The sequence below is a fragment of the Loxodonta africana genome, chromosome 19 (genome assembly GCF_030014295.1).
Source record: "Loxodonta africana isolate mLoxAfr1 chromosome 19, mLoxAfr1.hap2, whole genome shotgun sequence".
NCBI lineage: Eukaryota > Metazoa > Chordata > Mammalia > Proboscidea > Elephantidae > Loxodonta > Loxodonta africana.
Window position 1 is genome coordinate 45771345 of NC_087360.1, and position 24628 is coordinate 45795972.

General features: G+C 44.3%; 1 protein-coding gene across 1 annotated transcript in view; it reads right to left on the reverse strand.

Annotated features, from left to right (window-relative positions):
* Positions 1 to 3789: 3789 nt before the first annotated feature.
* The window catches only part of LOC100658302 (L-gulonolactone oxidase), a 50259-nt gene continuing 29420 nt past the window's right edge, over positions 3790 to 24628 (reverse strand). Inside the window, exons 9-12 of the mRNA XM_003412362.3 lie at positions 7836 to 7985; positions 6369 to 6533; positions 4727 to 4817; positions 3790 to 3961 (exon numbers count right to left, since the gene is read on the reverse strand). Coding sequence (XP_003412410.1) covers positions 3833 to 3961; positions 4727 to 4817; positions 6369 to 6533; positions 7836 to 7985 — 535 coding nt within the window. The 3' untranslated portion in view covers positions 3790 to 3832. The remainder of the gene's footprint in view (positions 3962 to 4726; positions 4818 to 6368; positions 6534 to 7835; positions 7986 to 24628) is intronic.

The window sequence follows — 24628 nt, forward strand, 5'->3', positions numbered from 1 at the left end:
TGATTGTTTTCTGAGTTGCAAAGCCTTACCTATCTTCCAGGCTCCTCTGGTGCAGGTGGACATGGCCAATTTTGGACAATTCCCAGCCAGAGTCACTCACTAGTGAAGTAAGGAGGCTCTGTCTTGGGCCTTTAAATGTGTCCCATCTTTGTATTTGGCAAGGCCTTCTGGGCAGTGGTCACATTCCTGTATCTTTCCCTCGTTTGTGATGTGAGCAGGCAAGTGAGCTTGGCTAAGCCAGCACAGGGTTCTGGGCTGTGGAGTCAGCAGGCCTGATTTCAGAGGACAGATGCACAGTACTGAGGTAAGCTCTCCCCGCAGACACCAAGGCTGCTGCAGAGTTGTGCTGGCACCTGGGGGTAGCCAGCCTTCTGCTCTCACCATGGAACAGAGGCTGAGACCCACAGAGCTCACCCAGACCCCACTCCCTTCTCATCTTCATGTCTGCTGAGTGTAAGGGCAGAGGTGGCACCCTCAGAGAACTCACAACTTACTTGCTCCCAATTTATTTGGTGAGATTTGCAAATTTTATTTTTGCTGGCGACCTCTCACCCCAAATATAACTTTGAGAGCCACTCATGGCCCAACAGCCCTGATGAGTATGCTTTGATTTAGTTTTACACTGGCCCAGGGAGGCACCATTCCTCATCTTCCACCCTGTTTCTGCCCAGATGCTCCTGATAATAACTCTCCACTGTTAGAAGTCTAGTCTTAGAGCAGCATGCTCCAAGCCTCACACTCACAATTTTCCAAGCCAAATTTCCTAAAATTCTTAGATGATTAAAATGTTTGCCACAAGGGGGCAGAGCTGGCTTGTGATACCTCACACCATACCACACCAGTTGGTGTCAAGTCAATTCCCATTCATGGCGACCCCATGGGTGTCAGAATAGAACTGTGCTCCACAGGGTTTTCAATGACTGATTTTTCATAAGATCACCAGGCCTTCAAAGGTCCCTATGGGTAGATTCGAACCTCCAACCTTTTGGTTAGCAGCTGAGCACGTTAACCATTTGCATCACCCAGGGACTTAGCCAATTAGAGCAGCACTAGGGCAGATGGGATCCCAGCCTGTGGGAACTGGAACAGAAGTAGCAAGGAGAAAGCAAGTAAGGAGAGACAAAGCGGATCCACACTAGCGATGCCCTCAGCGGCTCAGCTTAAGGGCTCAGTATACACCATGGAATATCGAAAGAACGGTGCACTGAGAATTTTGGGGAACGGTGACCATAGAGAGAGTAAATTACATTGATCAAAAAAAACAGGCTGAACCAAAAAGGGCATCTGGATTCTCTGGTCATTAGAAAGTCTATTTCCAGTACATCCCCTTGCTTCAGCATTCTAGGAACTATAAGTTTTACTGAACCTCAAAGTTTCAGACTTAAGCCATTGTGCTGTGTATGCCCTTAAATGTCTGTGCTTCTCCCACCAGGGTAGATGTGAGGTGCCAGAGGGGACAGAAAGCCACAGAGCCAGCATGGCGCTCCTTCCTAGAACACAACTCTAATCTAAATATTTGGAACATAAAGTATTAATTAACATTTTAATACATAATGGAATGGACTACAAAATTCATTGACTTTAAGAATAAAATATAAGCTATCCAAAATATAGGGCTGTAAGACAGACTTGGTTGAAAAGTTTGAAGACGATGTAGGTAAAACTGCCTTTCCTAACTTGCTGTGTGACGCTGGACAAGTTTCTTTGCCTCTCTGAGTTTCCTCATCTCTAGAACATGATGTAATTTGGGCTGATTTCCAAAGCCTCATGGTTTAGCCTCCTATGTTTTCTTTTTATTAACTTCATCAATCCCTTGCAAAGACTGAATCCTTTAATGTATCCGTCAGAGTTCTCTAGGGAAGCAGAGCCAAAGGAGATTTTATATATACACACACACACCAAGAGATTTAAGGAATGGGCTCATGCAACTCTGGGAATGGCAAGTCTGAAATCTGTAGAGTGGACTGACACGCTAGAAACTCAGGCAGGAGTTGATGCCGCAGTCTTGAGGCAGAATTTCTTCTTTCTTAGGGAAACCTCAGTTTTGTTCATAGGGTCTTTTAACGGATTGGATGAGGCTCACGCACGTTAACAAAGGTACTCTCCTTCACTTAAAGCCAACTGTTTGTGGATGTTAGCCACACCTACAAAATACTTTCACAGCAACACATAGATTGGTGTTTGATTGAATAACTGCAAACAATAGCCCGGCCATGGTGACACAGAAAACTGACCACCACACCTTGTAATACCTACTTAAGGGCAGGTTCGGCTTCCTGCGGTGTGACCTCTGAAGGGCCGTGTGCTTGGTTTAATGCTGTTATCACTCTCTTCAGATTCCTAGTAATTTTTTAACAAGGGGCCCTGTATTTTCATTTTGCACTAAACCAAAACCCGGTGCTATCGAGTCGATTCCGACTCACACTGGGTCCCGCAAATTGTCTAGGTGGACTGCTTAAGAGTTAGTCCTTGCTCTCAAGGCTGTAGACCCAAGTCTCCTGGCAGAGCCACTCCCTGAGGAGGCTCAGTCTGGGCAGGTTTGACAGTCCTTGTTGCTATGCCACTTACTTGACACTCCATCATATTCTCCCTTGTATTGTTATTTAACATCCTATGCACCTTAATCTTGTCTTCCTAAACTAGAATATAAATTTCTTGAGGGCAGGAGCCTGTCTTAAGGTTTGTAATTCCCCAAAGCACTTGGCACATAGCAGATGTTCAACAAAAGCTTGATGAAAGAATGACCACAGTGTGGTAGGTCAGAAGCAAGCTGGAAACCAGGTTTATAAACAAGAAGAGCATCTTCTAGGCAAGTCCAAGACCTGCTACCCCAAGGAGGAAAGCAAGGGAATCGGTGAGCCTCCTAACGAGTTACCATGGAGAAGAGCAGAAGGGAACAGAGTGAATGATTCTTGGTTTTTATTAAAAAGAAGGGGGTGGAGGGGAGGATGAACAGGTGAAGCACAGGGCATTTTTTAGGCAAGTGAAGCTATCCCCATGATACTGTAATGGTGTATACACGACATATGTATTTGTCAAGGCCGTAGGGCTGTATACCACCAAGAGTGAACACTAATGTCAACTATGGACTTCAGTTAATAGTGCATGGATACTGGCTCATCAGTTGTAACAAATATAAGATGTTACTAATAGGATAAACTGTGGGTGGGTGGAATATGTGGGAACTCTACTTTCTGTAAACCTAAAACTACTCTAAGAAATAAAGTTGTCATAGTTTGCTAGTGCTGCTGTGACAGGAAAACCACAAGTGAGTAGCTTTGATGAACAGGAATTTATTTTCTCGCAGTTAGGAAGCTATACGTTTGAATTCAGGGTACTATCTCTAGGGGAAGGCTGTCTGTCCACTCTGGGGTAAAATCCTTGTCTCAGCCTCTCTAGTGTTCTTTTCTGCGTTCCTTGGTTCCTTGGCAACCTCCATGTGACATCTATCTTTCCCTCATTTGTGCTTCCTGGCTTCTGTGCCTAATCTGCTCCTTTTTATATCTCAAAAGTGATGAAATTTAAGACACTCCCTACACAGACATGACCTCATCAGCATAACAAAGAAAACCCTGTGCCCAAAAGGGGTCCATCCACAGATATAGGGATTAGGATTCCAACACATATTTTGGGGGAGATCCAATTCAGAGCCAGGCCCATCATTTGTGGGGTTGGAGGAGTTGTGGCCGCTGCAGCAGAGGGGCCGAGAATAGAAGCTCTGCTCTTTGGGCCAGTGAGCCACTGAGCCTTCAATCACATCTGGTGGGGGGGCTAGGAGGTTGGGGGTAGGTGAAGGGAGGGGGTGTGGGGTGGTTTGTTTTTTGTTTCTGCTTCAGTAGAACACTTTCTCCAGATATGCATTCAAGAACATCCCACTGGGGTCCAGCTTTTCTCGGATGGCACAGAATTTTGGAAAGGCAGGATACATTTTCTCAAAGTCCTTCCGGGTGCAGTTGTGGGCCTGTGAAAGCAACCAAAGATACTACAGGCGTCATCTCTGGAGCTGGCATTCAGCAGGGCTGCAAACCAGGCACACACATATGTGTTCATGTGCCTGTGCACAGGACACCCTCAATACAGATACACACATAAACACATAGACACACAGAGATACACACAGAGACACACATACAAACATACACATGCAAACACCTACAAATACACACAGACACACACAGGCATAATATAGAGGCACAAACAAAAAGGAGGAGGAGGCTCTTGGAAAATAAAGAAGTAAGGTGTTAGAATGTACCATTAAATCCCCCATTCCCATTCCCACCTGACAGTGTGGTATAGGGGAGAAGGTTCTGGCCCCAATTCTGTAGCTAACGAATAAGTGAGTTCTTTCACCTCTCAGAGACCCCCAGTCTCCTATCTGTTAAATGGGCTTACTGATCCCTGCCTTATCCTGCTCATAGGGTCTCCATGAAAATCAAACATACTAAGGACGAGAAATCTCTCTGAAAACTTGGAAGTATCAGTTGCACTTGAGGGAATCGCAATCAATGGGCTATTTGAACAAGAACACAGAAAGAGGAACGGTCTGGTTAGGTTGGTGGAGCCCCCTTCTCTCTGGGACTTGCTCAGTCCCAGTATTTCCCGACATTCTGGCACTGGGCAGCCAGAGGAACAGAGGGAATTGAATTGCCACCTGGTTAACCTGTGGCTCACAAGCTGCTGCCTGGCAGGATGGCCCCAGGGTAAGCCTCTGACTGGCAAGTCCTACCTTGGCCCAGTGGGGTCTCCCGCCAACCTTCTTCATGATGGTCTCGTAGGCCAGCCAGTAGTCCAGCCGTGGCACGTCCTTGCCATAGGGCCTGAGAAGGAGCAGAAGGAGGTGAGGCCCTTACCCTGCCCTGCGCCATCCCCACAGTTATCCAGCACCTACTCTGTGCCGCACCCAGCACTTGGCGCTGACATGGAGGTTAAGACATGGCTCGGCTCGCTGCGGCTACCAGTGTAACAGGAAGGTAAGACACGGACAGGGGCGACCCAGTAACTCAGGGGTCTTTTGCTCATGTGTTCCCAGAAGAATTTGAAAACTTGTGCATCCTCTGACATATTTTTTAATTGGCATCTGAAATTTATCATAAATTTAAATAATTTTGCGGAATTTTGTACATATGCATGTATGTATTACTTTAAATATATTTTTGACAAAGCCTGGGAATTTATGAACAACGTCACCATGTAACCTAGTTGGCAAAGCCAATCAGTCCTCAACCCCCAGCCAATCAGCCAAGTCAGCACTGCCATAAAAAAACTGACTTCGTTTTTTAAAAAAATTCAAATAAGCATGTTAATATACATCTCTATGACAGCTTTATCACTTCTGGATTTGAGTTCCCAGGTAGGGAGAAGGTAGATAGGTGTGCAGACAGACAGATGAGCCCGAGCCTTGCCACAGTGTGTCACCTATATAAAACAAGTCTCTGCCCTTTCAATACGTCTTTGAGAAACTTTCTTTTCTGGCTTTTGTGGGACTCCCCTCAGGAACCGTGCATTCTTTCAACATCCCTTGGAATCCTAGAAGTTTGAGGCTTTATATTCTGGACAAATATCCCGTAGTAAGATTCAGAACAGGCAGGAGGCATGTTATTCTTTTGCAAAGTCAGAGAAGGGCTATTATGAATGAGAGGTGGGAAAGGAGAGGCAGCAGTACACTATATCTCAGGCAGGAAATTTTCTGAAAAGAACATATATGGAAACCAAGGACCTGAACATGGAGTTGCTTAACCTATCCATGTACATGTGCCTCAAGAGAAGACCATTTCGTGAGCAGCTAAGAAGAAGACAACCGCAGTCCTGCACCCCGAGTAGCAGCCCAGTGCCTTGTAGAACTGGTCAGGTTGGCAAATGCACCCACTGCATCCACAACAGGCACCTAGCATCACCTGTGATCCTCTTCCCTGCTGAATTTGAACTTGGTCTCAGAATCCTACTCAACACGGCATTCCAGGCTGTCAGTATCATTGACTAGAGTAGGCTCATGACAGAAAACATATTTGTCATTCTATAATACCAGCTTCATAAATGGCACTTATTAATACTACTTATTAATATACTTATTAATAAGTACATTTAATGTTATTTTAACATATAGGATATTAATAATTGTATTACTATAATATAGGCTAGAAAATGGAAAATGCCATAGGAGTGTAGAGAAAGTGCTATAGAAACTCAAAGGAGAGAAAGACTATTTCCTGCTCCCATAATCAAGGAAGTCTTCCTGGAGAAAGTGACATTTAAACTAACATAGGAAGATTGGTAGTGTGGACTGTGGGGAGGGGCCAGTTTCCCACCCCACCCCACCCCACCCCACCCCACCCCACCCCACCCCCTTGGTGGGTGATGGAGCTGGTCACCTGTACATGATGATGTTCATGTAGCAGCTGTCCCTCTGGAAGCAGGGACTCAGCAGGATGTCATCCCCCCGGGTGAAGCGCACCTCCACGGGGTAGTGGGCCACCACCTTGGGGTGGGCCTCCAGCATGGCCTTCAGCTCCAGCAGGGCCTCCTTGGTCTTCTCTCTGCACTCAGCCCGGGCGACAGAATCGAGACCTCAGGGGGCTCACACTGGCCCCTGCACAGCCTCCCAGACAAGTGGGGCCTCAGCTTCACTCAGACATCCCCAGCCACAGGGGCTCCTAGCCCTTGGGAGGTCCCTTCGTTGTGGCTGCTCTAAGTCCTCCTATGGGGTATGGAGTCTGAGCATGTGCCTCCCTGGAAAGTCTACCTGCTGCTCCTGGTTTGGCCCCCTGGGCCCCGCTGAATCAGTGGTTCTTCTCAGATACTGGCCACACACGTACAAGTCCCCAGGCCTCCTCTTCTTTAGACAGAGTAAAGCCACATGCGGGGGACTGCACTCTGATTCTAATATTTCCACATGGAAAATTTGGTGGCCCAAGCCCTGAACACAATTGCCACGGCATTCCCTGAATGCCGAAAACCACCCCCTCCTTTTCCTGGAGAAGGAGACAGAGAGGGGGAATTTATGGAGAAAGCCACTGTTAGGATCGGAGTTGGGGCTACAGACCTATCCTTAGGTCCTTGCTGGAAGGCCCCCTCCCAAGGCAGGGCTCCTAACCCCAGAACTGCCCACCCGGGACTGACAAGAAGCTTGGCCAGTGCTGAGTGAAGTACACCAGTCACAAAAGGACAAATATTATATGATCTCACACGAAATAGGCAAATGCATAGAGATAGAAGTTTATTAGTGGTTAGCAGGGGTGGTGGGAGGGGGAAAGGGGAGTCACTGTGTAAGAAGCACTGAGTGTCTTCTGTTTATGGTGATGGAAATTTGTGGATATTGGCAATGGTTGCACAACATGATTAATGTAATTGGTGTCATTGAATTGTACACATGAAAAATGTTGAATTGGCAAATGTGTTATCTAAAATTTTACACCAATTTTAAAAAAAAGAAAAGGCTTTGTTCAGGAAGTTCCACATTCCAACTACAAGCCTGTCATCACCCTATGTCTTGGCCAGAGGGGGACAGACAAGGGAGAGTAGAGGGACTCTGTGGCTGGTTGCCCTGAGGTAGAATGGCCCGGTAGAAGAAGCACTGCCTCGGAGTCTGAGGTTCTGCTTCTGCCACTTGCTAGTAATGGCAGATTTTAGACTCTCAGAGCCTCAGTTTCTCATTTGTAAAAAGGGACCTGACAATCCACCTGGGAGGGCTGCAGTAAGGATCCTGTGTGCTGATGGCCAGAAAGGGTGTTCTTTGTCACTATAAAGAGCTGCCCCCATGGGAAGGAAGGTGAGGACAGCTGTTATTTGCTACAGCTTCTGACCCACCTGTAGTCAGGCCATAGGGCACAGCCCCCTACCTGGGGATGGCCCAGTCCTGCACGTGCTGCTTGAAGCGGCACTCATAAGTGAAGATCTTGTGGCTGAGGTTGCTGTTCTCCTTCTTCCCGGTGAACAGGAACCAGAAGAAAAAGCGGTTGATCCAGCCCACGAGGCACGGCAAGAAGGTGCTGTAAAAAACAGGGCAGGGGAGGCTGCAGGGGGTAGGCTGAGGGCAGGGGGTTGGGGGGCACACAACAACTATAAGATTATTGTCGTTGTTAGCTGCCATTGAGTTGGCCCCTGTGCATGGCAACCCAGGCACCATGGAACGAAACACCACCTGGTCCTGCGCCATCCCTGTGATCAGTTGGATATCGAGCTGTTGTGATCCATAGGTTTTTTTTTTATCTGTAGGGTTTTCATTGGCTGATTTTTGGAAGTAGATCGCCAGGCCTTTCCTCCTAAATTGCCATAACACCCAGCATTTATTAAGCACTAGCCATGGGCCAGGCACTGGGCTGAGTTCAAAAAGAAAACAACAAAACCAGACCTGTTGCTGTGAAGTCAGTTCTGACTCATGGTGACCTGGTGACCCCGTGTGTTATAGAGTAGAACTACTCCATAGTTTTCTTGATTGTAATCTTTACGGAAGCAGATTGCCAGGTCTTTCTTTTGTGGAGCTGCTGGGTGAGTCTGAACCATCAACCTTTAGGTTAGTAGTGGAATACAAACTGCTTGCACCGTCCAGGGACTTTACAAACCAGGGCCTTATTCTTTACACACTCTGCCACTTTCTTCACTTACCTATGGCTTATAGCTAATCCAGCCCATATGAATATTGCTCTCAATCAGTCTTTTTATAGCTGCACGGTAGTTCAGGCTATGGATAGTCCACATTTCACTTCACCAGCCACAACCAAACCCACTGCCATCGAGTCAATTCTGACTCATAGTGACCCTATAGGACAGAATAGAACTGCTCCATAGAGTTTCCAAGGAGCGCCTGGTGGATTCGAACTGCTGACATTTTGGTTAGCAAACATAGCACTTAACCACTACTCCACCAGGGTTTTCTTCATTTCACCATTTCCCACTAATGGCTATTTGGGCTGTTTTCAGTGTTTTGCCACTACTGCCACACTATAAGGCGCCCTGGTAGCGCTATGGTTAAGCACTCAGCTGCTAACTGAAAGGTCAGTGTTCCAAGCCACTCTCTACTCTGAGGGAGAAGGATATGGTAGTCTGCTTCCATAAAGATTACAGCCTTGGAAGCCCTATGGGGCAGTTCTGCTCTGTCCTATAGGGTCACTATGAGTCAGAATTGGCTCAATGGCAATGGGTTTTGATCACAGTATAACAAATGTCTTTGTGCCTTACCAGATTGTTGGGGCAAAGGGTAAATTGAGTTTTAATTTCACAGGTTACTCCCAGGTTAATTTCTAAAAAGACTAGTAATTTTCCCACTTCCACCTGGCCATCATTGGAAGCCTTTTGAAGACATGATCCTTGTAAGGATTAAGTGGCCAATGAGGCCAGCATTCTGGAATGGGGTCTCAGTTTATAGATTCTTGTCCCCAGGAATGAAGCTAGACCTACTCAAGAAATCACAGAAGGAGAGTTTTGCACCTCTAGGGCCAGAAAGGATCTGTCATCTGGCTTTTTGCTCTAGGAAACTCATGAGGATGTGTTCTTCAGAGTCTATACATAAACATAGACACACACATGCATGCCCACGCACACACACGTATATACAAAAACACAGAGATTAAAGTTCTTTTTATTCCTCATTATAAAAGAACCTAATGTTCCTATAGACATTTTGGAGAACCAAGAAAACAAAATCAACATTCTTAATGTTGGTGCAATATCAGACTTAATGCCCATGGTGTCTGCCCAAAACGAGGGGAAGGAGGAAGAGAAAGTACTTGTTTACTGAACTGTGGGCTGGCCACTTGCCCCACTTGCCTCACTCACTGCTCGAGTGGTGTGCACTGTTTAACATTCATGCCTGTGTTTGAGGTCGCTCTTGATGGATATTGAAGTCCACACTCTTCCCACTACATTCTGTGCACTCAAGACTCAGGGAAACACAAAGACAGAGGGGCATGATGCAAGGAGATGGATAATTCTAGGTGCACTCTTGAATGTGTGCCCTGCAGGCCATAAACTGAGTGGCTCACAGGCAGCCTCAGAGAGGCCAACCTCAGATTTGTAGCCAGAAGCTTTCTGGGGGGAGAGGGGTGGGCGGGTCCTGAAGTGGTCAAAGGTGGCAAAGGTCCAGAGGCTCCTTGTGGGGAAGGCCAGGAGGAGGCCTGTCCAGTCATTCTATTCATGAGCTCAGCCCCTGCCAGCTCTGGGCCCTGGTGGAGCGAGCTGCCAAAAGCGGGAGGGATGGGGCTGGCCAAGGACCAAGGCCAGCACAGGGCCTTGCTGAGCTGAACCGGCTCTAACCACCTCCACTTACAGATCGTGCCCCTTCTGGAGTGGCTAAAGATCCATCGTAAAATTCATTCTAGCTTGATTGGGATTTTTGTTGTTGTTCTGGCTAACATGTGAATGAATCAACGGCTCTGGGGTCCTCTGGGCCTGGATCGCCAGCAGCGAGTGGGCCTCTTACTCTGGGTTTGCTGGCAAGGTCCTTCTCCCTCCACCTCCTCAGAAGTGGCCTCTGCCCAGACACTCAGCAGGCCAGGCTGGGCAGCTATTGCCCCCTCTCACAGGCCCTGTCATCTGATCATCTGCTATCAATCCATCCCATAGCTGCTCAGAGACTTAAGGCTCTGCAGGGTTACAGATAACACCAGTGGATCCAGGGCCTTGTGTTCTGCCCCCGAAGTCAGGCATGAGGAGCCATGGCCTCTGTATGCCCTTCTAGGAAGGGAAGGAAGTAATATCTAATGAACACCTAGTGTGTGTACTTTACATTTAACCTTGTCAACACCCCAATTCTTGCTAAGAACTCTACTTTACATAGGAGTAAACCACAGCTCAGAGAGCCTAAGAGATTTATTCAAAGTCACGCAGGAGGTAAATGAGGGGAGCTGGGTCAGAGTTCAAGTCCCTTTGACTCCATAGACCAGGCTTCTTCTACTACTCCTACTACCCCAAGATGCTGGAGTTCTCCTACTCAGATATGGGTACGTGCTGCAGGGGTGGAGTGGGGTGGGGGTGGGGCTCTCTCTCTCTCTCAAGGTAGGTGCCTTCCGGTGTCTCAGAGGCCAATCCTGGCCATAGGGGAGCCTCCACTGTTCTCAGGGCACAGCATGTTCTAACTATGGGAGCTGATGGTTAGAACAGCTTGGCCTGGCTCATCCTTCAGGATCTGTGCCTAACAGGAAGCCTCCTCTCCATCCTTCTCAGATGGCTGCCATCATCACCACCATCACCACTACCCATTGCCCTCTACTGAGGACAGGGACCAAGCCTTCCATTCAGTGTTTCTTCCAAAGATATCTCTGAGCCTCCTCAGTGCCAGGCACTGGCTGGGGCACAGGGTATTGAGTAGTGACAAGACAGACACAGTCCCTGCCCTCACAGGGTCACAGCCAGTCTTATCAGGGAGCAGACACTAAAGCACCAATTCCCCAATTCATTATTTACATTTTCATTCCTGCATCCACCAGCACATAGGTCAGTGAACAGCCGGAGCTGGGGGGGATGAAGCAGGGTGGATATGGTTTCCTGAATCCACTAAGTCTGGGCCACAAGGCCTGAGCTCAGAGGCTGTGGAGCTGTTGTGGAGTGTCAGGCCCATGGCTGACATGTGGCAACAGTGATTTACAGCCCAATTTATTTGGGTGCTCACTGGGCACAGATCCCGCAGACACATGCACATAAAGCTGTCAAGTTGTTGGCGATGGAAGCTGAGCCCAGAGAGAAGACCTGACAGGGCATTTTCCACTCTCTCAAAATCCATAATCTGGGCAAAGGAATGGCCTTCCGGGGCCGGGGTGGGAGGGGGAAGGGTGGGGGAAGGGGCAGGCACCCTGACCGCTCCTTGTCTGTTCCTGCTCAGATTGAAGTAAGCCACTTCTTGTGTTTCACTTTCCTAACATCTCCAAGGCAATTCGTTTTCCTTCTAGTTTGGTGTCTGTCCCTAATCTTGGGATCCAACTGATATCACCGATAGCTCTTCTACTCTGGGGAGGGGCTGGTCCCCTGAGGGAAAGGGGTAGGCTCTTCCTTTGACACATGGATTCAGACACAGTGGCCAAGTTTCTTAGCCACATCCAGTACTGACATGCATATCAGCCTGGAAGCACCAGGGCTCTGCTGTCACTGCTATCTCTGCCAGGCGGTGACTTAAGAAGGAACAGTACACTCTAGCCCATGATTCAGCTGGTGTCAGCGAGGCCTGGGATCCAATCCTGACTCATCATGCATCCGCTGGTCACCCTCTGAAAATACCTCCCTAAGCCTCAGTTTTCTCATCTGTGAAATAAGGATGATGCCTCCTACCTCCTCAGGATGTTGCAAAAATTAAATGGAGCAGCGCCTATCAATACCCAGGGCAGGCCTGGAATACGATAGGCACTCAGCAAACTTAAACATTTTTACCTACTAATAATAGCTGCAGACCCCTCAGGGAGGGAGTGGACAGGATTGATGTTTGCAACCGGGGTTGATATTATGAGGAAAAAAAATTCAAAATGTGTTCTTCCTCATCAGTCTCTGAACCTTAGGGCAGCCTAGGCTGGCAGCAGGCTGGCTGCAGTAGAGAGAGAGGAAAGAGGGTCTCTAGCCTGGCTGGAGAGTTCCTGATGGACTAGAGCCCAAATCCTGGCTTTTCACCTATTAGCTGCCCCCCCTTTCCTTTCGGGCTGTGGCAACAGTGAAGAAATTCAAGGTCATGTGTTAGGCAGGGTATCAGGCCCTAGATGAGGTCATGGTAGCTCTATTTTATCATAAGGCATCTATAGGAGCTCCTGTAAGATTAGTAGTATTTTTGTAAAAAAAAAGATATATATATATATTCACACACACACACATACATATGGGTAAAATATTGAATGAGGCAGGAAGCTTCAAAAGAAGATGGAAGAAATATACAGAGCCACTGTACCAAAAGCAATTGGTTGACATTCAACCATTTCAGGAGGTAGCATATGATTAAAAACCAATGGTATTGAAGGAAGAAGTCCAAGCTGCACTGAAGACACTTGTGAAAAGCAAGGCTCCAGGAATTGATGGAATACCAACTGAGATGTTTCAACAAACGGATACAGGGCTGGAAGTGCTCACTAGTCTATGCCAAGAAATTTGAAAGACAGCTACCTGGCCAAACAACTGGAAGAGATCCATATTTAAACCTATTCCGAAGAAAGGTCTTCCGACAGAATGTGGAAATTATCGAACAATGTCATTAATATCACACACAAGTAAAATTTTGCTGGCAATCATTCAAAAGCTGTTGCAGCAGTGTATCGACAGGGAACTGCCAGAAATTCAAGCTGGATTCAGAAGAGGACATGGAACAAGGGATATCATTGCTGATGTCAGATGGATCTTGGCTGAAAGCAGAGAACACCAGAAGGATGTTTACCTGTGTTTTATTGACTATGCAAAGGCGTTGGACTGTGTGGATCATAACAAATTATGGATAACATTGAGAAGAATAGAAATTCCAGAACACTTAATTGTGCTCATGATCAAGAGGCAGTTGTTCAAACAGAACAAGAGGCTACTGTGTGGTTTAATGTCAGGAAAGGTATGCATCAGGGCTGTGTCCTTTCGCCACACTTATTCAATCTGTATGCTGAGCAAATAATCTGAGAACCTGGATTATGTGAAGAAGAATGGGGCATCAGGTTGGTGGAAGTCTTATTAACAACCTGCGCTATGCAGATGTCACAACTTTGCTTGCTGAAAGTGGAAAGGATTTGAAGCACTTACTAATGAAGATCAAAGTATGGCTCTTCAGTATGGATTACGCCTCAAGATAAAGAAAACAAAAATTTTCCCAATTAGACCAATAAGCAACATCATGATAAACAGAGAAAAGATTGAAGTTGTCAAGGATTTCATTTTACTTGGATCCACAATCAGTGCCCATGAAAGCAGCAGTCGAGAAATCAAATGACATACTGCATTGGACAAATCTGCTGCAAAAGACCTTTTTAAAATGTTAAAAACCATAGATGCCACTTTAAGGACTAAGGTGTGTCTGACCCAAGCCATGGTGCTTTTAGTCACCTCATATGCACATGAAATCTGGGCAACGAATAGGGAAGACTGAAGAAGAAATGACACCTTTGAATTATGGTGTTGGTGAAGAATATTGAATATACCATGGACTGCCAGAAGGACAAACAAATTTGTCTTGGAAGAAGTGCAGCCAGAGTGCTCCTTAGAAACAAGAATGGTGAGACTTTGTCTCACATACTTTGGACATGTTATCATGAGGGACCAGTCCCTGGAGAAGGACATCAGGCTTGGTAAAGTAGAGGTTCAGTGAAAAGGAGGAAGACTCTTAACGAGATGGATTGACACAGTGACTGCAACAATGGGCTCAAGCATAAGAACAATTGTGAGGATGGCGCAAGACCAGGCAGCATTTCGTTCTGTTGTGCATAGGGTCGCTATGAGTTGGAACCAACTTGATGGCACCTAACAACAACGTATATATACATAACACACATATATAGATAGAGAGATAGAGCCCTGGTGGTGCAGTGGTCAAAGTGATTGACATAGCCAAAAGATCAGTGGTCTGAAACCACCAGAGGCTTTGCAGGAGACATGTGTGGCAGTAGCCTCTGTAGAGATTTACAGCCGCCTCTGTAGAGATTTACAGCCTTCTGGAGAGATTTATATATGGCCCTGGTGGTCCAGTGGTTAAGAGCTTGGTTGCTAACCAAAAGTTCGGCAGTTGAAATCCACCAGATGCTCCTTGGAAATCGTTATCAGGCAGTTCTACTCTGTCCTTCAGGGTCGCTATGAGTCGGAGTCGACTCGACAGCAGTGGGTTTGGGTTTTTTGGTTTATATATATATATAAGTATATATATATACACACACGCACACAAAAATGTGCAGTTATGTAGTTATACCAAACCCACTGCTGTCAAGTCGATTCCAACTCATAGTGACCCTATAGGACAGAGCAGAACTGCCCGATAGAGTTTCCAAGGAGCGCCTGGCAGATTCGAACTGCTGACCTCTTGGTTAGCAGCGGTAGCACTTAACCACTATGCCACCAGGGTTTCCTAAATAAATAAATGGTTGTAGTTATGTATATATAGGTACAGATATATAGGCTCACCCTTGGACTAAATTCATGCTGACCAAGTAGTATTAGGCACTGAACCTGTAGGCAGATGCCCCCAGCCAGGGCAGTGCTGGAACTGACCTTTATGTCCCTATTTGGGACTAGAATCTACAGCTATGCATGCAGCCACCTTCCACTCCAGACTGAAACCTCTATTGCTTTATCCAAAACCAAACCCGTTGCCATCGAGTTGATTCTGACTCATAGCGACCCTATAGGACAGAGTAGAACTGCCCCATAGGGTTTCCGAGGAGCAGCTGGTGGATTCAAACTATCCACTTTTTGGTTTGTAGCCAAGTTTTAATCACTGTGCCACTTGTGGTATCACACTTGTGATAACACCCCAAAGAAATGGCTGCTTATATATTTTCCAATCATCATTCAAAATTCCAGAGCTAAGACCAGTTCTGTTGAGCTGACTCTGATTATTTAGTGAAATTTAGAAATTCCTCCTAGTTTGAGTCCTTTCAAAGTTTGTCCATTAAATATTTATCCCCTTTTCCACAGGCCTTGAACATTTCACCCATTTATTCTTCCATTTCACCAAGTAGTCCCTTTGTGCTAGGCCCTGTACTGGTGTTGGCAATATGAAGATGAAGGAGGCCGTCTTCCTAGTCCCTTCTAGTTGGGAGCCAGAGGAAAAAGCCTAGAATTATGGTGCAGAGGGTGGCTTTGTGGTTTGCATAAAAAGTGAGGAACACAAAGAGGGAGTATCTGTGTGGCTTGAGTAACCCAGAGAAGGAATGGGAGGTCTGAGCTGAGCGTGGTGGGGTGACTGGGAATTTACCAGGTGGATCCTTAAGGGAAAGGCCTTCCAGGAAGAAGGAACAGCAGGAGCAAAGGCTTGGTCTCAGAAATTCTGCAATGAACTCTAATTTAGTTCTGTGCTTAGCAGGGCGGGAAGAGGAAAGTGTTAAAGAGTGCCAGCCCTGGGATCAGATGCACTAACTCAAACTTTCTGATTTAAAAACTCATTATAAAACTCTAGTAATAAAGATAGTGTAGAACTGGCATAAGGATAGACATACAGATCAATGGACTATAATTGAGAATCCAGAAATAAACCCTCACATTTATAGCCAATTTATTTTTGAAAAGGATAACAAGATAATTCAATGGGGGGAAGAATAGTCTTTTCAACAAATGGTGCTGGGACAATTCAATATCTACATGCAAAAGAATGTAGTTGGACCCCTACCTCACACCCTGTACAATAATAAGAGAAATGTAAAAGCTAAAACTATAAAATTCTTAGGAGGCAACATAGGTATAAATCTTTCTGAACTTGGGTTAGGCAATGGTTTCTTAGGTCTAATACCAAAAGCACAAGCAGCAAAATAAAAAATAGATAAATTGGACTTCAACAAAATTAAAAGCTTTTGTGCTTCAAAGACACAGTCAAAAAAGTGAATAGATAACTCACAGAATGGAAGAAAATATTTGTAAATCGTATATCCGATAAAGGATTTATATGCAGAATATATCCAAAATATATAAGGAATTCTTATAATTCAATGATAAAAAGACAATAATTCAATTTAAAAATAGGCAAAGGATTTGAATACACATTTCTCTAGAGAAGATATACAAACGGCCAAGAATCACATGCAAATGCAAACCAAAACCATAATGAGATGTTACTTTACCTCTACTGTTGTTGTTATTAGGTATTGTTGAGTTGGTTCCAACTCCTAGAGACTCTGTGTGTAACAGAATGAAATGTTGCTTGCTCCTGTGCCAGCCTCACAATTGTAGCTAAGTCTGAGTACCTTATTGCAGCCATTACTACATCTGCATCTACCATGATGGCTTAAATAAAAAAGACAGACAATAATAAGTGTTGGTGAGGATGTGGAGAAATTAAAATCTTTCACACACTGCTGGTCGGGATGGAAAATGGTACAGCCACTCTGGAAAACCTTTGTCAGTTACTCAAAAGTTAAACATAGAGCTACCCTATAACCCAGCAATTCCACATCTAGGTGTATAAAACCAAAAAAAACAAACCCACTGCCATCGAGTCGATTTCGACTCATAGCAATTCTATAGGGCAGAGTAGAACTGCCCCATGGAGTTTCCAAGGAGTGCCTGGTGGGTTCGAACAGCCGACCTTTTGATTAGCAGCCATAGCACTTAACCACTATGCCACCAGGGTTTCCTCTAGGTATATACCCAAGAGAATTAAAAACATGTCCATACAAAAACTGTACATGAATGTTCACAGTACCATTAGTCAGAATAGCCAAAAACTAGAAAAAACCCAAATGTCTATCAACTGATGAATGGATAAACAAATGTGGTATATACATACAATGGAATACTATTCTGCCATGAAAGGAACAAAGTATTGATAGATGCTACAATATCGATGAACCTCAAAAACATTATGCTAAGTGAAAGAAACCAGTCACAAAAGACTGCACATTGTATGATCCAATTAATATGAATTGTTCAGAATAGGCAAATCCAGAGGCAGAAAGTAAATTAGTGCTTGCCAGGGGCTTGAAGGAGGGACTGAAGAGCGACTGCTAATGGATTTGGGATTTCTTTTCGGCGTGATGAAAATGTTCTAAAATTAGATTGTGGTGATGGTTTCTTAACATTCTGAATATACTTAAAACCACTGAATTGTACACTTAAAAAGGTGAATTGTGAGGCATGTAAATTGTACCTTAATAAAGCTCCCATTTGCCTATAGTCCGGGGGTGGTGTGACCTAATTTGTCTCCAGAATAACTAGCCTGGCTGCTGTGTGGGAGGGTAGGAATAGAGGAAGGGAGACGAGAAGGGAAGCTGTGTGGCAGTCCAAGAGTAGACAGTGATGAGTGTGGTGATGAGATGTGGATGCAGTCAAGATATACTTAGAAGGCGGACTAGATATGACCTGGGGACAAATAATCTACAGATGCACTCTGGCATCACCAAGTTGGCTCTCCAGGACCCTTAGGCAGAGCTTTCCTCTTTGAGCAAAGAGCCAGGGGAAGCAAGAAGCAGAGAAGTATAATTCGCAGTGCTTGTAGTGAGGGTAACAGCCCACATATATTGCACTCTCTCTGTGTTAAGCATCGGGCTAAGAGATTTACATTATCTCATTTAATCCTTGAAACTCTATGAGATCTATTCCTTACTGTCTCCATTCTACAGGTAAGGAAACTGAGGAATGCACAGGTTATGTAGCTTGCCCCACTCTGCCCGGCTACAGGGTGGCATATTTGAAGTAGGAATGTGAAGCCAAGGAGTTGAACCTCAGGGTTCAGGTAATAATCACTGTACTTTCCTGCTATAAAATGCTGAGATTGAGTCTCTCTAGCAAAAAAATCCACCCAGGTTACACTCATCCACCAAGTGCCCTTGTCTGTGCCAGATGCTTTGTTAAGAGGATGAATCAGACTCAGGCAGCTCCCTCAAGGTGCTCCAGCCCTGTGAGACACTCTGGGTGTACACAGGAGACTGTGGAGCTTTGCTCGGCTTGGGAGCAAGTAGGGAAGACCTCCTGGAGGAGATGAGATGTGAACGTCAGAAAGGGACAAAATGAAATCCTAGGCAGAAAGATCCCTGTTTTTTCCCCCACCATTGGAAAATTGATTCAGAATAAAGCTCCATGATGGGAACATTCTCCGTGGGGTACACATTTTATGAAAATTATACTGTGCCTTGCTCCCATTGCCATATTGGGAATATAAGTCTACAGTCCTGGCATCACTGGGCTACTCTGTCTTTGGAAGTGACTTTGACCAAGGGTCCGTCTGAGATAAACCCTTATTAAGAAGCCTAGAGAACTAGCCCCCCTATGCCTGAGGACACCTGCTATTTATTTGTTCTCAGCTCTGGACACTTTTAATTATATCTTGAATCCATCCATCCATCCACTTCTCTCCATCTCTACTGCCACTACCTTGCCATAGTCATCATTCATATGGATTACTGCAGCAGCTCCTCCCTACCTCTATTCCTGCTTCTTCCAATCCATTCTCCACACTACAGCCACAAGGGTCATTGTAAAACACTCCCTCCTTAAAACCCTTCTTATGACTTCCTACTAGCCCTTAGCTTGGCCTATAAACTCTGCATGACCTGGCTCCTGTCTCCCTACTGTCCTCACATATTACATAAGTAGGCAAATGCAATGACAAGACATCTCTTTGTCCATTTACAAAGTCTGAGAGCTTCCATGCCAGGTCCAACTGCATCCCCATCCTAAGCCTGCTTTCATACATGGGCTGCTGCACATTACTGGGGTATGCCCAATGGGGATACTACACCAGGGTGTGCCCAATAGGGGTATTTACACTGACTGGGGTGTGCCAAATGGGGATACTTACATGGGAAACAAACAAAAAACGTGATTTATGACATCCTGCGGAAAGGTTCTGGGATGACAGAGGTCAGAGAGGAGTTAGGCCAGGACTTGAGTCCTCATAGGGAAGGTTCTAAGATCCCAGGGAGAGGAGAAAATGAAGTACTCACAGCCCTACACTGTGGAATTTCCCTTAAATCACAAGGACTGTCACTGCAATTCCCAGAGCTTCAGCAAACACCTCTCACCAGCCTTCTATATAACAGACAAACTGCGGCCAGGAAATGCAGGGAAACTGAGCGGTGAAGGGCAGACAGGAACATGAACTCAATATAAATTTCAGCAAAGGGTCAAGAACAACCAAAACACTTCTGGAAAAAAAAAAAGGGCAGAGGGGGAGCAGGGGAACTTACTTTAACAGATATCAAGCCTTATTATAATTATGACAGTGTAGACTAATGATACGGACAGAGATGCCAGAAACAGGCCTACATATATGTGGAAATTTGGTATGCAAGATAGGAAAGAGAACAGATCACTGATGTAAGAACGAATCATTAAATAGTGCTAGGAAGAGGCAGGGCCAAGATGCCGGAATAACGAGATGCTTCTGGCGATCCCTCTTACTATAAAGACCTGAAAAAACAAGTGAAACAATTATATTTATGACAAGCTAGGAGCCCTGAACATCAAAGGCAAAGTTAGAAAACGGGCTGAGTGGCAGGGAGAAGATTTACCGGACCTGAATCAGTGGGATCCCTCAGGCTGCATTCCTGGGAGTGACTGTGGCAGGCTAGTAGTAGTGTTTGGTCGCAGTTTCCTCAGGGAGAAACAGCCAGCTGCACTGCCTACTCACACCTCCAGAACCAGAGAAGAACGGCGCTCTCAGCAAAAGCTAAGTACTTGCATATATTTTACCACGCCCCACCTCCCCAAGGTGGCTTCGGTGACTGTTGATTTCTCTGGGCCTGAGACAGGCCCTCTAAGCATCATGAGCCATTCTCCCAGCCTTGGAGAAGGAATAAGTTCACAACTGGCAGGAAAGATAATTTTCCAGCTACACTAACCTGGAAAGCTCAGGACAGAAGCGGCCCCTACCAAAGCATAAACGGTCCGTGGACTTTGAATAGCTTTCCCTCCTGCACGGACCTGTGTGGGCCTATTTCAGGAGAATAGGCCCTTGTTGGCAGACTGCAACTGTTTCAGCTGTGTGGTGGAGAGGTGAGTGTTTGATGTTTGAAACCACTTTGCCTGTTAAACAGGATACCTGCCTACCCACCTTAGGAGCCTAAGGACTGGTGGCCCCACTCAGGTCACCCAGCCACATGCGACAGGGGTCCAAGGATAACTGGTACCCCCGGTCCTTACAACCAAAAGCATTGGGTGCCCAAGGTCCATCTGCAGAACCCACCCACCTGTGCATTCTAGGGAACAGGGATGTGCTTTCCTCACAGGCACTCAGAGATGGTTGTCAGCCCCCTGCCTTGTTCAGAGGGTGACCCCCTGCTGCAGCCTGATACCGGTACCTACGCCAGTCACCCCTGCCCCTCTAAGACTGTAGGACAGAGCCTGTACCACACACTCGATGACCAACTACCTGGACACTTGAGCTCAATCCACACAAGAAAAGTGAAAGGACTCCTAGGCTGATATACATGATAGCAGCTCTAGCCATCTGGTGACAGGACATCAGAGCTTCAAAGAAGAAAATAATCAAGCTAGCTCACTCAAGCAACCCATCTGGGCATATCAAAACAAAACAAAGCAAGCAGCTAGGATACAGTAAGCAAACATAAAACAAACTAGTACAATAGCTTATAGATGGCTCAGAGACAACAGTCGATATCAAGTCACATAAAGAAGCAGACCATGATTGCTTCAACAAGCTCTCAAAATAAACAATAAAGGGATCTTCTGAATGAAGGTGGCTTCCTGGAATTACCTGATGCAAAATACAAAAGATTAATGTACAGAACTCTTCAAGGCATCAGGAACGAGATTAGGAAGGAGATCAGGCAATACACAGAACAAGCCAAAGAAAACGCAGATAAAGTAGTCGAAGAAATTAAAAAGGCTATTCAAGAACATGATGAAAAATGTAACAAGCTGCAAGAATCCATAGAGAGACAGCGATCAGAAGTTCAAAAGATTAACAATAAAATTACTGAATTAGACAACTGAATAGAAAGTCAGAGGAGCAGAATTGAGCAAGTAGAAGGCAGAATTGGTGAGATTGAAGATAAAGCACTTGGCACCAATATATTTGAAGAAAAATCACATAAAAGAATTTTAAAAAATGAAGACATCTTAAGAATCACGTGGGACTCTAACAAGAGAAATAACCTATGAGTGATTGGACTACTAGAACAGGGAGGGATAACAGAAAATACAGAGAGAATTGTTGAAGATTTGTTGGCAGACAACTTCCCTGATATCATGAAAGATGAGAAGGTATCTATCCAAGATGCTCATCAAACTCCACATAAAGTAGATGTTAAAAGAAAGTCTCTAAAACATATTATAATCAAACTTGCTAAAACCAAAGATAAAGAGAGAATTTTAAGAGCAGCTAGGGATAAACGAAAAGTCACTTACAAAGGACAGTCAATGAGAATAAGCTTGGAGTACTCAGCAGAAACCATGCAGGCAAGAAGGCAATGGGACGACTTATATAAAAAATTGAAGGGAAAAAAATTGCCAGCCAAGAATCATACATCCAGCAAAACTGTCTTTCAAATATGAAGGTGAAATTAGGACATTTCCAGATAAACAGAAGTTTAGGGTATTTGTAATACCAAGCCAAAACTACAAGATATACTAAAGGGAGTTCTTTGGTTAGAAAATCAATAATATCAGGTATCAACCCAAGGTTAGAACACTGGACAGAGCAATCAGATGTCAACTCAGATACGGAAATCACAAAAATAAATCAAGATTAAAAAAACAGGAAAACAGTGATGTTACTATGTAAAAGAAGACAACAATAAAGCAATAAAGAGGAACTAAGGAACGTAGTCATAGGTCTTTCATATGGAGAGGAAGACAAGTCAATATAAAGAATAAAAGTTAGGTTTAAACTTAGAAAAATAGTGATAAATATTAAGGTAACCACAAAAAGGAGGCTAATAATCCTAGTCATCAAAATAAAATACAAGAAAAAAAAAAAAACAGAATCAGCAGAAACAAAATCAACAACAATGAATAAGAGGAAAAGACAATATATAAAGATAAACTACTCAGCATAAAAAATTAGGTGGGAAAAAGAAACTGTCGACAACACACAAAAAAGATATCAAAATGACAGCACTAAACTCATACCTATGCACAATTACTCTGAATATAAATGGTCTAAATGCACCAATAAAGGGACAGAGAGAGGCAGAATGGATAAAAAAACATGATCCGTCTATATGCTGCCTACAAGATACACACCTTAGACTTAGAGACACAAACAAACCAAAACTCAAAGGATGGAAGAAAATATATCAAGCAAACAGCAATCAAAAAAGAGCAGGAGTGGCAATATTAATTTCTGACAAAACAGATTTTTTTAAAGTTAAATCCAACACAAAGGATAAGGAAGGACACTATATATAATGACATATATATTGAAAGGGACAATATACCAGGAGGAAATAACCATATTAAATATCTATGCACCCGATAACAGCTCATTGAAAAGTGAGATAAACAGCTCCACAATTACAGTAGGAGACTCAACACGCCACTTTCGGTGAAGGGTAGGACATCCAGAAAGAAGTCCAATAAAAACACAGAAGATGTAAATGCCACAATCAACCAACTTGACCTCGTAGACATATACAGAACACTGTACCCAACAGCAGCCAAGTATACTTTCTTTTCTAGTGCACATGGAACATTCTCTAGAATAGACCACATATTAGGTCATAAAGCAAGCCTTAGCAGAATTCAAAACATTGAAATATTACAAAGCATCTTCTCTGGTCATAAGGCCATAAAAGTGGAAATCAATAACAGAAAAAGCAGGGAAAAGAAATCAAACACTTGGAAACTGAACTGCAGAGTTCTACCAAACTGTCAGAGAAGAGTTAACACCATTACTACTAAAGGTATTTCAGAGCATAGAAAAGGATGAAATACTCCCAAACTCATTCTATGAAGCCAGCATACCCCTGATACCGAAATCAGGTAAAGACACCACAGAGAAAGAAAATTACAAACCTATATCTCTAATGAACTTAAATGCAAAAACCATCAACAAAATTCTAGCCAATAGAATTCAACCACATATCAAAAAAATAATCCACCATGACCAAGTGGGATTCATACCAGGTATGCAGGGATGGCTCAACATAAGAAAAACAATTAAAGTAATCCATCATATAAATAAAACAAAAGATAAGAACCACATGATCTTATCAATTGATGCAGAAAACACATTTGACAAAGTTCAACAGCCATTCATGATAAAAACGCTCAGCAAAATAGGAATAGAAGGAAAACTCCTCAACATAATAAAGGACATTTATACAAAGCCAACAGCCAACATCATCCTAAATGGAGAGAGTCCGAAAGCATTCCCCCTGAGATTGGGAACAAGACAAGGATGCCCTTTATCACCACTCTTACTCAACATTGTGCTGGAGGTCCTAGCCAGAGCAATTAGGCTAGATAAATAAAGAGCATCCAGAATGGTAAGGAAGAAGTAAAAGTATCTCTATTTGCAGATGACATGATCTTATACACAGAAAACCCTAAAGAATCCTCAAGAAAACTACTGAAACTAATAGAAGAGTTCAGCAGAGTGCCAGGATACAAGATAAACATACAAAAATCAGTTGGATTCCTCTACACCAACAAAAAGAACATCGAAGAAGAAATCACCAAATCAATGCCATTTACACTAGCCCCCAAGAAGATAAAATACTCAGGAATAAGTCTTACCAGAGATGTAAAAGACCTATACAAAGAAAACTACAAGATACTACTGCAAGAAACCAAGAGACCTGTAATGTAAGTGGAAAAACATACCTTGCTCATGGATAGAAAGACTTAACATTGTAAAAACGTCTATTCTACCAAAAGCGATCTATAGATACAATGCAATTCCAATGCAAATCCCAATGACATTTTTTGATGAGATAGAGAAACAAATCACCAACTTCATATGGAAGGGAAAAAGATTGCAGATAAGTAAAGCGTTACTGAAAAAGAAGAACAAAGTAGGAGGCCTCATTCTACCTGATTTTAGAACCTATTATACAGCTAGTCAAAACAGCCTGGTACT